The 14297-nt window shown below is 36.2% G+C and overlaps 1 protein-coding gene across 3 annotated transcripts in view; it reads left to right on the top strand.

The window, feature by feature from the left end:
* Positions 1 to 14297, top strand: part of crp (cropped) — a 118716-nt gene that overhangs the window by 6727 nt on the left and 97692 nt on the right. For all 3 annotated transcript variants that reach the window (XM_012368172.2, XM_067354535.1, XM_067354536.1), the window contains exon 2: positions 8391 to 8715. In XM_012368172.2, coding sequence (XP_012223595.1) covers positions 8391 to 8715 — 325 coding nt within the window. The remainder of the gene's footprint in view (positions 1 to 8390; positions 8716 to 14297) is intronic.

Below are 14297 nucleotides of genomic sequence, written 5' to 3' on the forward strand. Positions count from 1 at the left end.
GATACGTTGTCAAATTCTTATAACATTCGATGCATTTTGTGTATACAAACGTTGATCTAATTTCCATGGCGCGCATCGTAGAGAATAAGCGACTGAACCATAGAGATGATTCTGAAACTCCTTTCAGTTGTGCAGTCTGACAGTAGACAACAATGGTTTCTCTGTTGACCTCTTATGCTCCACATATCCGTCGTGCACCGCAAACTTCTCTTACACAAATATCCCGTGCTCGTATAAGTATCATGTACGGATAGAGGCATAGAGACCGACCTTCTCAGACACGGGAATAATGCCTCCGTCTCACGCCCCTCTTTCATCTTTCTTTAAGTATTCATGCGAGGCCTCTCTTCGTTGTTGGTCTTATTTAAGGAACCTGTGTTCGTATGTATGCGTACTTTGTGTTTCATACCGTATGGAAGATTTTGCAACGAAAGATTGCGTCTTTCAGAGTATCGATAACATTCATCTCGTCTCATATTCTTCTCGCTTCTTTCAAATCTTATTATACCGAGCGTTGAAAATTTTTCCGAGAATTATTTTTTTCATATAAGGTAGATATCAGTTATATTCATGTCAAAGTGCGAAAATAATTTTTTACTAAAATTGTTTTGGAATTTAAAACAAAATTTTAAATATTTCATTCCAAAAATGTTTTCTAATATTCAAGTCATAATGGCAACAGTTAGAAAATGGTCTTTTAACGTTTCTACATTTTTCTCGTGCGCACCTCTAACAAAGGTTTTTCTGATACCTGACAAAGGTTCTAAATTCCTTTTCGCAAACTCTTTACCTGAAATATCTTTTTGAAATTGTTCTGAAAAGGAAAGGAAATGGACAGGAATAACTGCTGGTATCTTAAAACCTTTACATTCTTATTCTTCTACTTCACAGCGAAAATATAACAAGAAAAATATTTCGGACAATAGATTATTTACAGAAAAATTATTTATTTAAGAAGTGATCTTACATACTCTCGTTAGTTCAGGTGTTATTTTCTCCACGTGTCAAAATATCGAAAGAATTCGGTGTTCGACGATACGTGCGCGTGTATGAATACATTATTAATCACCTGGGAGAGAGCACCTGCGACGAAAACAATGATAATTTATATAGATGACGATAGGAATGCGTGCGCTCCCGTGCGTAAAATGACGTGAGTCAAGCAGCTGTCGGGGTTCGAATGAGGCAGCGAACCGAGGCACAAATGACAGTCAGTAGTTTGTCTACTGCGTCAGAGATTGAAAGAAGACAGTGTGCACACATTCTTTATACATTAACTCTCGGATATGTAACATTGCATCTTCTCGCGCATCAGCAATCGTAGAAAAGAAAAATATCCGTTATCGCAAATGTTATGACTAGACTACTATAAGCTCATCAATCATCGCAAACATTCTTTCCAATTCCGATACACTTATCGATCGTAATCGATCCTAGGAATGTGTGCGAGAGAAAGTAAAGGCAATTTTTTAGAAGATTAGATTCCTCAAGTGTTCTTTTACTTTTTGACTTATCCTTGTAGAAATGTCCAGAAAAGAGAAATCGTTAATAAATTCATCTTTTTATCATTATTTTATGACAAAAATAAAATGAAAATGAATAATTTTGTCAAAGTTTTGAAATAACCACCTAAAAACGGAGAGAAATCTTTATAGGCGGAAGAATCGACAGGATTTCCGAATAAGATTCTATCGATCAACTCTCTCTCTAATGCAGGAAGAGTAAGTAAGAGTTGGAATAACCGAAGGTGAAGAGGAAGTAGTAGGATAGAACGAGAGAGCGAAAGAAAAGGCACGTAGACGACTCGACGTGGCGCCCGTTGGGCTGCGTCTTACGTCACATTGCTAAATATATGCCCTGGCCGTTCCCAATCTCATATCCATTCTCGTTCTTCATTTCATCCCGTGCACTGCGAGCAGAGGCTAGCGCGCGCGGCATCATCTCGTCACTGCCAAAGACATCTGCGTGCGTGCGTGCGTGCGCGCGCGCTTCACACAGCGTGTGTGCATCTCTTCTTCTCTTACTTTGTCCTCATGTGCGTGTAACTTGATATCATGTGCCTCGGAAGCCGCAGATGCAACGGGCGTCTCGAGATAGCGCGACGCGATGTCGCGCCAACAATAGTCAATCGTTATTGGCCGTACGATTGTTCTGACGATCGAAATGCATATTTTGGAGGAAAATGTCCGTGATTTTCGAGGACGTTCTTTTTCTTGAATTGTTTTCTTGCTTTCTGAAACTTGTTTCGTACTTGCATGATTAAAATCATAATTTTGACTAACTTGTGCACGCGCGCGTAACCAATGCGTCTTTTTATCTCTGAACTTCAGCTTCTTTTTTCATATTACATGCTTTTATTCAACTAGGTGATGCACAGTAACAAGCCATTGAAGCAAGGTATTCAAGCAGAGAGAAAGCTTAATACATATTCCTGATTCCGTTAACGTCTGTCGACGACATTCTCGTTCACAGAAGAATCTCACAAGATACTGTTAAAATAGCATTTTACCTGCTTTCTCGTCCACTTTTTTTTCGTTTAGGCAATATAATTTGAAGAATGTTTTTTTTTTTTAACATGCATCTACAATGCCCGACGTTTTCTCTTCCTATTTTCTAACTTATTTATTTTGTTTATAGAATTTACATTTCAAAAACTTGCGTAGAATATGTATAAATAAATAATGAGATCTTGTATAGTTTGATATAAATCTTGTAATACGAACAAGACACTTCCGATTTTTCATACTTCTATCAGATAATTGCAAAATTTTTTAAAGACACAGCTACAAAGAAAGTTTCGCAGACAATCCGATGATTATTTATTTTTCGAAATAGAAATCTGACAAGTTATATTTCCGCTGAAGCGTCGGCTGACGCGTTTGTCGATTGGTACGATACGTTAAAACTTAGGGGAAAAAGGGAAAGATACGCCTAGGCGATGGGCGATGGACTTCGGCTGTTAGAAACGAGTTCCGGGAATATCTGGAAGGGCGGATGGGCAGGGAGAATATTCTAGACCCTAACGTAACCCACACACACGCGCACACCGACCAATTAGAAAGAGACGCGTGTATCTCAGCTGTGTCAGACAAACATGGCCTTGAGCCTCTATATAGGGTGACTCGTTGGAATTTTTACTGCGAGCAGATCTCTTCCGATTTCTTGCTGCTTTGAGTTAGGTCAAGTTAATCGGGAATTAATGCGACGTAATAATTACGAAACGATTCGTGTTTCTTTCATATTATTTAGCTTGTTTTATTAATTTCTAGGAAATCTGAAATAAAAATCTGGACATTTTTCTCTACATTTTTTATTAGAATAAATTTTGACGCAATTATGTCCTTTTTTATATCATTACAAAGATTAAAGTAATAATAATTTGATGCTCACCGATATTAAAAGAAAAAAGATAAGTTTGACTCATTGACACACGATAAGCAACGACAAAGTTATAGTTCACATGTTGATCTGCAAAATACAAAAATATATACAAATTATAAAAAATAAGCATACAAAATAATTAATATTTTAAAAATAATTATTGCGCATATTAAACTTTTTAAAACCTAAGCAGGTATTTAATAAAATCAGTACGTAATTTTATGGAAACATTCTAATCTTCAAATATTTGAAATAAATAGTTGACCGAAACGTAAATACATGTCGAAAATATTTGTGTCGTGGGAATCGATTATTAATATAACTCGCAACAAATAGTGAATAAGTGATAAAGTTATTATTTATCTTAAAGTTGCTCCGCCGATGCCCGATGCTCTCCGGGTCTTCTCCTCCTCTCAGTAGTTCATCGATGATTGCCTTTCCATGGCATTTATAAAACACGACAGCTAATTACGATTGTGCGATATTTTATACGACGGTGACTGATATTAACTGTTCTCTCGACGCAAACTTTGCCACTATGACGCAAGTTATACAAAAAAAAAACAAATAAATCATCCAGTGGTGCGTTAAGATATTTCGGTGCTAGCTCGCAAAGTCAGTAATTGTTTACGTTTTTTAAAATCTAAGGTTGCGACATGCATAATGTCTGAACTTGACGCTGATTTTTTTCGAACTTGAAATATAATAGTTTTGACGCGTATAAAACGGTCGAATCTTTTTTCTGATCTTTTTGCCTTTTAAAAAATATCAAGCAAAAGAAGCATAATCTTTACAGTAACAGATTAGTAGCATTGCATAGTACATTTAATTTTGTATTCGTTTTTCACAGTTACATAAATAAATGTGAAACAGTCGGAGGACATTGCAAAATGGGGAACGAGGAAAATCTGCTAAGCTATTGTTAAGCAGAAATGCATAAAACGAGCTTAAAATCTAAATTCTCGCCGAAGTCTGAAAGAAACTTTACAAATGAAATTATCACAAGGTCGTTTACTGTTTATGAACAATTCACGCGGCATCTTTATCTCCGTTTTCGCGCCGTCCTCCGTTAGTCATTCGCTGATAGACGGCCGCAGATATCGTTAGTAACAAGCAGTTGACTGACGCCAGTTATTTTTGTAGCCATGTGTTATAAGGAAAAAAGGAGAAATCGTAAAATGCAGTAAAGCCGCGTTATGTAATGTTCTTAGAAGCGCTTTCGTAGAATATGCAAATGGAAGGTCGTCTATTCTACAATACTTGCGTGTGTCACTGTTACGGAATGCTTAATACATGTTCTTCCCCATCTAATTTATAGTTAATTATTCAGTCCATTTAAATTATGCAAAATACGTCACTGGAATTTTCAATATGTATATGCTGCGATCACATCTGCATATTTCACATTTAGCCATAATCGAATAATATAACCTGCAATAATTCGAATACGATGATCATACAAATACCACGAATAATATTATTATATAGTATCATATAACGTTTTAAGGTTAATATACATTAACGAAAATTAATTTAGTAACGTAACGATCTATCTTTGCTACGAAGAGCAGTTAATAGCCCTTATCGTCATTCAGGACGGCTAACTTAAAGATTCAGAATCGTGCAACACCGGGAATGTGTTGTGGATTGTGTTTTTCACAATATTCTTTCTGAGACACGTATTTTCCGGCTACGGTTTTCTAGTGACTCGCAGCTGATACACGGCTGTAGATAGCGACGCTCATGCGAAGGCACCGGCAACAACCAGCTGAGTGGCGCCAGCCATCAGCTGTTGGTGACTCACGCGAGCGAGTCGACCGAGAATCGCCGCGGATGGACACACAGTCGCATATATAGTAACACATACTAATACCAACGCTCTGTATACCAGATGCGAGTATGCGCCGGTATCCGTGTGTGTCTCACGAAAGCGTTTCTCAACACGCTTTTTCCGCCCATCGATGACAATCCTCTCAAGTACGCCTGTACTCGAAGAAGCGATTCAGGTGCACCGATATTTCATCGTTGCTCTCATTTTTCCCTCTATCTAATTTTTTTATTTATCGTTGGTATTGTCAACGTCAACGTGTAGGTTTATAATTAGAACTAATGACACGCGATCAGCGAATATCCCCTAAAGCCTATTCGCCGGCAGATGCAGCATAATAGAATGTCTCGAGGCCATATATAATTAACCAATCGTCGCACACAGTCTGTTATTAGGAAAAATTAATCTTGCGCAATTTTTGTTTTTCAATTTTAAGAAAATAATCTTGATACGTATACATCAAAAATAGTTTAAAGATTGTTTATTTAAACGTAAAAAATGTTATTATTTAACATGAAATCAAAAAAGACTAACATACAAAAATAGAGGAATAAACCGCAGATGTAAGATACAAAAAACGACTAAACCGAACTGAGATACGTAAAATAGGCAAAAGGGTTATCTTTAGCGCGCGCGTTTCTTCCTCGCACGGGTGGCAGGATTTCAGGGTGAAAAGGAAGGTAGAGCTCTATCTACTTCGCCGACCTACTTCGCTGCAACTGATCTGGGCGAGCGCGCTGTGGGTATCCGGCGAACGAACGAGCTGACGTCACGACAGCCAACCATCCAGCCAGCAAGCCGCCGACGTATCAGCTGATCTAATATAACCACTCGATGAGAGTATGCCACGTGGATTTCTGATTCCGTGGACCACCACGTGCCGTTATGAATGATCGCCGATGAATACCGCGACTTGATTCAATCTTCGTGCGCTCTGTGTGTGGATCTGACGTATTATTTCGTGGAAATTCAAACTATTGACGAGATTCCAGTTTTATTTCTAATAGACTACCGTTTCTGATAGATAAAACATATAGTTTGTCCAAGCCAAAATGGTTCGAGGCAAATTGGGATTCCAGATTCATGCTACGTTTTAACTTGTTTTACGAAAATGGCTTTATTTTTATTTTTTATCAGATTTAAAAAATTGTTGAAATTTTACATGCGTCTCTCTACAGCACCCATATAAATTTATCGAACGATATGAATTATTTAAAAATATTCAAGTACTATTTGTCCATAAAACTCTTGTTAAAATGCTTAAATACTTACAAATCGTATAAGAACATTTTTATTTGTTTTATTTATCAGGAATTTTTTAAAACTGTTAAAAATAAAAAAAGAAATAAATGTTGTATTAGTTTTTACGAAATAATATTCCATCTTTATACACACTCGTTTATGTGCAAGAATTTTCTAACAATACTTATCGATAGTCATAAAATTGTCCCGCGTGCGAATAAAAATTTTTAGAATTAAGAAAAGATAAATTTACTGATAATTTCTCTTTTATTTCGAAAATTTTTATATGCACAGTAATTTTGTGACTATCGGCAAGTATTACGATGAAAATTATGACTAAATATTGACGACGGTAATGTCGAAAGTAATAAATTCCATATAAATGAGTGATTTTATGTTGCATTAGCTACGAAAATGTTTGATTATGTTATCAATGTATAGTTTGTGCTCGGTATAGCTTTCATTAATGATAACGACGTGTCGCAACATTGTGAGATTAGAGCTATCGCAGTGTTTTATAAAAATATTACAACACAGCAAATATAGAATGTACATTACACTGTGAATAATGCAACTCACTTCGACCGATAGTAAAATCTTTGAACAATCGAGACAAGCGCTATTGCATGGATGTACATTTATGCCTTTATATGTTTGTTGCGGTTATGCGGTATTTGCGTGGCATTTTTGAATGCTAACCGTTAACATTCCAGTCGAAGGACATTTTTGCATAAATGACAAATGGTCAATAAAACATCGTGAGATTTAATGACGCTTCTATTTTTACGTACTTTTGTAGTTTCTTGCTAATACGTTCCACGCGTAGAACAATAACCATTCTTACGTTGCTTGCTATTTAGTGCACATTTATATATTGCGTCAATAGTATATCGCTTTTTTACTCCTATTTCACTTTATTTTATTCATTTAATTTAATAAGTTCTACGTGGTATTTCGAGACAAAAACTCTAAGGTCACGGTCTTCCTCGCTGAGTCATCCTCGCAGCAGTTTGCTCGCTATCTCGATCTTTCTTTTCCTTCACTCCAGCTCTCTTTCCTTACTGCCGCTCGTTATTGTTAATTTCCTCAGCTGTTTACCGTTTCCTTTACCGACTTTATGTACAACTTAGTCTACAATCCATGTTTCAGAATGAGCATTGCATTATTAAAGACTTCGCTAACTCATTTATAAGTTCCCCGGAGTTGACGGAGACATATAATCAAACATAACGTTGGGTATATAACTTTGACAGATTCAAGAAACGAGAATCACATTCACTTTCAATATAAAATGAATTTCTAAATTGAACAATAAGGCAGCATTAAAAATTATTGATACGTGATGTTTAATCGGTAACATGCAAAGATTGTTAAAACTATGAGGGCTATCGTACAGTTTTAGGGAAAGCATTGAAAATAAAACAATGATGTCAAATTTAAGTGATTTATTAAACCGTGCGAGCGTGTAAGCAATTGGAAACACGCGAGCGAGCCTTTGAAGTTGTCGGCGAGAAGCGTCAATGACGTTTCGCTTCAGTGCCAGCGTTTACAAGTTCCGTCATCATCGTCGTCGTCATCGTTTTTGTTGTTTGCCGCGCGCGTTCGATAAGAATAAAAAAGGAAAAGAAGGAAAAAAATGTACCACTTCATTTTCAATTTTTTTAAAAGCTCTTGCGTTTGTTACTCCAAACAACGGACTCTGCATCTGATCTCATCGGCGGCAGAAAATTTACCCGAACGTCACCCATCGTACGTGTCAAACACGCACATACGTGTACTAGTGTTCTCTCTTGCTCGTGCTGATTTGACTCTGGCTCTATCTCTGATAGTCGCGCTGTATTATTAAGATTTTACTATCGTATAATTTACTAATAAAAGCAAAAATATTATTTATAAACTATAAAGAAAAAATTTACTCATATATTTTATCAATTTGCAGAAGCGTCGAGACAGTGGACGACGGCTCGGTGACCACGAGTGCGACGGTCGCCGAAGTCGCTGATACTCAAGAGCAGCAACCACAGCAGCAGCAACCGCCGCAATCCAAGGCTAACGTCGGAACTGGCCGACGGGTTGTATTATCAAACGGCAACGGTATCAGCAACGTTGGTCGTGTCACATCACGCAGCCACATGGAGCAGGAGAAGCGAATGCGGCGAGAAATCGCCAACAGCAACGAGAGACGTCGTATGCAGAGTATCAATGCTGGATTTCAATCATTGAGGACATTGCTGCCGCATCACGAGGGCGAGAAACTGTCTAAGGTAAGTCATATGTGTTGCTTTATATTGACCTTCGACCGGAGTCGTGCAAATTTTGCACCTGTTTTAAATGAAAATTGCATTATTTACAATAAAAATATTAAAAGTACTTTATTAATATGTATCAAATAAATTGGAATGAGTAAAATATTAGATATGTAAAATTTATGTATACATATTTTTTAAATTAAATTTGATTAATTATTATAATTGAAACAAAATTTGTTTTAAACACGACAATGTATGTCAAACAATTGTCAAAGTTTAAAATTTTTTAATAATTAAAAAATCAATAAATGTTTAATTTTTACATGTCACGACTCTGTGTGTAGGGTTAAAAATGCGTTTTTTCTTTTGTATACTGTGCGTACGATGCATTGATTTGGTACGAGAAATTGAGTGTGCCAATATGAGCATACGTGAGGCATACTTAACATCGTACAATCATGAGATTTTTTGTTTTTGGTTGAAATGAGAATTGTATCCATACGAAAATTGTCATCATCATCGTCTTTCGTAGCTTGAGTGGCTTGCTCATTCGGTATGAATCACTGTAAAAGACTGAATAACACTTCCTCCAATAAGTTTATCTGTGCTGGAGGAAGAGTCGATTGAGAGTTCGAATAACGATCATTCATTCATCGCTACGTGTTCACGTCTTTCCAAGGATACATTAAAAGGAATGCACAATCATTGCATGCCTCTCGAGAGAAGATTATATTCGACTAAATGTCTAAAAAAACATTTAAAAAAAATTAATTTTTAATATCACAAAATTATAAGATATAAGATATTTTCATTAAAGTCACAACGCATCAAATGTGAATTTAATTTTTTGCGAGACTCCGCGTGAATAGTCTAATCGAAAATTATTGCATGAGGATAATCGATTGGATCGAGTCTTAATTGCACGATTGCTTATATTGTACAAGCAGTATTTCATTACCAATCACAAAATATTTTTTAATGCATTTGGAAAATTCTCATTTCGTCTATGTGCAAGATGTGGCGTGCGTAATACACGAAATCTCTTTTATGCCGCACTCCTGCGCAAAATGATAATCGAGATAGTACCGCAATTGCAAGAGTGAGTCACGTCTTTGCACTGGTACCATCTTGCGATTTTGACTACTCCTTTGAGCATTTGAAACTTGAGAACTCCTGCGACGCACTCAATCGATATGTAACTATTTCGGATCGTTGGGACGTTGCGAGTATATGAACGTTTATTAATGTGGCCCAAATGGAGTCATTAGGAATAATATATCGTTTTCCACAAGTTATATCAATACTCTCCCTGAATGAAGTCGTAACTTCGACTATCGAAATACGGTAGATAAAATCGTTTACTTCTTCGTAATAACCCTGAATTTCCATTATTGTTAATCCTTGAATGCATTTAATTATGAATACGTTGTCTATTTTCCAACAATAATGAAAATAGAATACTAAATAGAACAATTCCTAAATAATATGTATTTAAGGATTAAGTACTTTTGATTTTGTTTAGCAGTATTAGATTTTTACACAAAACCATACAAGAAAAGTAACGATGATAACGAAATAATAATGCCGTGAAAATCCGACTGTATGGGATCTGCATGACTTATTGCCTTGCCAAATACTTTAATTGCATAATTTACTTTCCTTAAACGGAAGACCTTTTCTTCGATATAGCGAAAACATAGAAAACCGATCTTATTTGGTCATACAATTCAAAAGTACTGCATTAGCATGCAATGATGCTCGTTAAATACATAAATGAGCCATCTTTTATTTTTTCGCTTAATTTTGCACGTATACAGTGCAGTAAAATAAAAAACTTTCTTTGCATTCGCCAAATAAGGAATGTTGGTACGTATTTAAAAATGGTTTTTCTACCGTTAATTTAAGAAAACAGATCGCGCTTCAGAACGGCGAGTTGAAGTGGTGGTACCATCCGCTCGGAAGTTTTATTACATTAGGGCGCACGACGCCGGGCCGGATCAGGCTGACACGTGGACCGGAAACTACGACCTACCTCTCTTTGGCAAGGTGAATTCGTCAATAAAGCTCAATCGTCCCTCGCGTTTGCGCGTCGCGACGTTACGCAAGCCTTCGGCGGTAGCTTTTATGAATCGCCGCGCGCTTCGGCTTCGGCTAATTTTAGCATGTGAAAGTCGGCATCCGATCCCACGCCGTAAAACTAAATCCCCGCACAATCGGCTCGACTAGCTCGCTTAGTCACGCCCGGACTTTAGTCATTAGCTCTACACCGTGTGACAACCTCCGTTTAGTTTTGTGTCATTGGGACACTGATGTCATTCCCGAATATCAGCTGATGCGAACCATTCGATCGCATGATGAAATAATTTATACGATATATATATATTTATGACTTATCTTTAGCGTAATGCGATTGATTTTTAATATGTCATTTCGTCACTCACTGAAGTATTTTCAATCTTTTAAAACGTAATTTTACAGCTTATTAAAATAGCATATATATTAATATTTCCTTGCTTTTCTTGCTTTTTTATCATAGATATTATTTATATATTTTTTTACTGGAATTTTTATTAATAAATCTAAAAATAATTTATATGAAAAATAATTCGGAGTCAAATGGGCGTGGAAATCACAGTTAGCGCTGTTAGGTTTGAATGCGGACTTTCATAAATCTTTACGTGAGCCTGTTTTTACAGTTTTGTTCAATTCTTGTGTAAGATTACACGTGGGAACAGACTATAACATTTCGTGACACAAATCTATTCTAACTCGATAACAAAATTGCTTTTCTCAACGACATTGATAAATATACGTAGGATATCATAAATTCATCGCATTATTTTTTATTCATGGATTCTTTGAATAAATTTAGACTAATTTTTTCTAGTTGAAAATATTAAGAAAAACAATAAATTTTATATTATAATTCTAAAGAAAACCTTTTCAGCAATTAATGTTCAAAAATTTGAAGAAACGTGTTAAAATCTAATTTAGAATTGATCATAAAAGAATTTGTCGTATTTATAAAGAGAATGTTGAAATTTAAAATCTTATAATGTTAAATAAATGTTAGAAGTTGAAGAGATTGAAAAAACAAAGAACAGACGTGAAAATATGGCACGCTAATAAAATTTCGAGGTACGTTCAAAAATAACACTGACTAAACATTGCGCAACGCTACGCTCGGACAACGCGATCGCGCGGAGGTCAAGAGTTAATCGAGTATTTAGCAGGGAATGTAGACTGTGCGAGGCAAGACGAGACGAGGCGCCAAACGTCGCGATGCCTTGAGAGACGATTAAAGGTAGGCACACAATGCGCATGTGTGTCAGTCAAGAACCTCGAGAGTCGCGTGACTCGTAATTGACGGTGTGAACTAACAGCTGATCTTGCGTTGATCGTAAACGCAAGTTGCTCCGCGCTGCGTAGTCGAGCACGTGTCGCACACACATTGCGACTCATATTGACTTGCCATTTATCGTACATTACGCGAAAACATGGTTTTTCTTAACTTTTTTTTGGATATTTAAAATTTTAAAAACTGATTTTTGTGGAATAACTTTAAAATTGAGAAATTTACATGAACATATTTAACATACTTTGGTTGCGCGCGTGCTTTCAATGATTTTTATATTTAAATATTACAATTAAAAAATATAAAATGTTGGTTATAATTTCGAAGCTTTGTCCGAGGCACCATCGGACATCTCGTCCGGCAGCTCGTTATCTCAAACGATTTTATTCCATGAAAGGCACTCTAATTATCTCGCGCGATTCTTTCTGAAATTCCTCGTGACCTCGAAAGATAGTATATACGAGCACCGGTTTCACTCGCGCCGCCTCCGCATATAATTCGTATACGTATTGCGTATGTATGTGTGCGCACTTTCGCAACGTGATATTTCGCGAACCAGTCGGCCGACCACATGGTTCAATTCCCACGCATTTCTCTTGCGCCTTCCCTCTTTCCCGCTCTCTTCGGTCCTGGCTTTTTTTTTGCGCCGTCCCTCTTCTCCCGCCTCCCGTTTTGTTCGCCCTTTCTATCTTCATCTCGCTTACCTTCGTTGCCGGTCCTGTCCCTTCTTTCTTGGTATGAAGGCCAAACCCGGACCAGCGAATTTTGCACGAAGCCCTGGCCCACTGAGGGAGAAGTTTCCGAGCAACAGCGATGGCGGCGGTTAGCTCTTTGGTATTAACGGGCCCACAGTCTCCAAATACGAATGCTCGTTTACTCCGAACTTTTTGCTTGCTATTCACTGTAATGGAGAAAGATGTGATTGCACGATTGATCTTCCAAATTCTCACGTTAATACGAGTTTTAAAGAAGAGAAGAATAAATTGTTCTATTTGCCCTTCTTGAATAAATTTGCATTAAAATTGTTTTGATCATTATTTTTTAAGCTGTACACATTCAACTTTTTTTTTTTGAAATTTTTTCTTCATGCTTTAAATTGAAATTATGCGTTGTTGGAATCAATGTTAATTTTTAAACATTTGATCTTCTTTAACTCTACCATATTTTATCAATTTATGATCTCGCGACGTTAACTTTTACTAAAGATTTTAATTTATTATTTTTTTAAAAAGATACACAGAGACAGTGTTAAGCATAAATATGTTTTTAAAAATCGAAAGAAGTACATTTCGACTCATAATCTAATATTTGCTTCTAATAATTGATTTTGTTTTTTGAATCCTCGAGCTTTGACAATATTCTTCATTTGGAAGAACGAGCAATGATCGTGCGTTTTTGGTAGGACATTTTCGAGTCTTTAGTGCGTACATAGGAAGGCGCAACACGCATCGGAAACGAAATAAAAGGAGGATGCGCGCAAATGAGCGCAGACGCCTCGACCCATTTTCATTTAGTGTTCGCCAGACGGAAATAAAAATAAAACGCCTGTACTCTTCTCATGCCTTCAACGAAACTCGATTTGAGGCTGCCGCGCCGCGACTAAAGAGAGCATTTTGCGCGCGTAATTGCGTTTGATGCCGCGTGGGAGAAGCCAGCTTCGATCGATTGCCCAAACTCGATGGACTCTACCAATCCTCTTACCTTGAATTTGATTTTCGAATCATAAGCGATTATAAACGCTTTGTATCATATTATGATTAATAATGAAATTTTGATATTATTTAAAAGAAAAATTTTATTTGTATTTGTATATTTTAATGGCTAAATTATTGCACGTTAATTTAAGAAATGCCGAAGATATAGAAAGCAAAATATACATTTTAAAGATATTTTTTAACATATACGTGAATATAAACGCAAGTTTAAATAAATTATTATATTAATAAACATAATCTGATATTAAAAATGGAAATAAATTCCATTCGAAATATAAATAATACTGCGCGAGGATAATTTTATCATTCAAATAAACAATAATATAATATAATAAAACATAAACAATAGTATAATATTATTTATGTTTTGAATGGAATTTATTTTTATTTTTAATATCAGGCTGTGTTTATTAATGTATTATTATTTAATAAATAAAATTAGCCTCGCGAGAATTCTCTCGATAATAAACGCGTTAACTAATGACAGCATCTAGAATCTTGTTAATTTTCAACCAACAAACGTTTCC

Source organism: Linepithema humile, chromosome 4, assembly GCF_040581485.1.
Source record: "Linepithema humile isolate Giens D197 chromosome 4, Lhum_UNIL_v1.0, whole genome shotgun sequence".
Lineage (NCBI taxonomy): Eukaryota > Metazoa > Arthropoda > Insecta > Hymenoptera > Formicidae > Linepithema > Linepithema humile.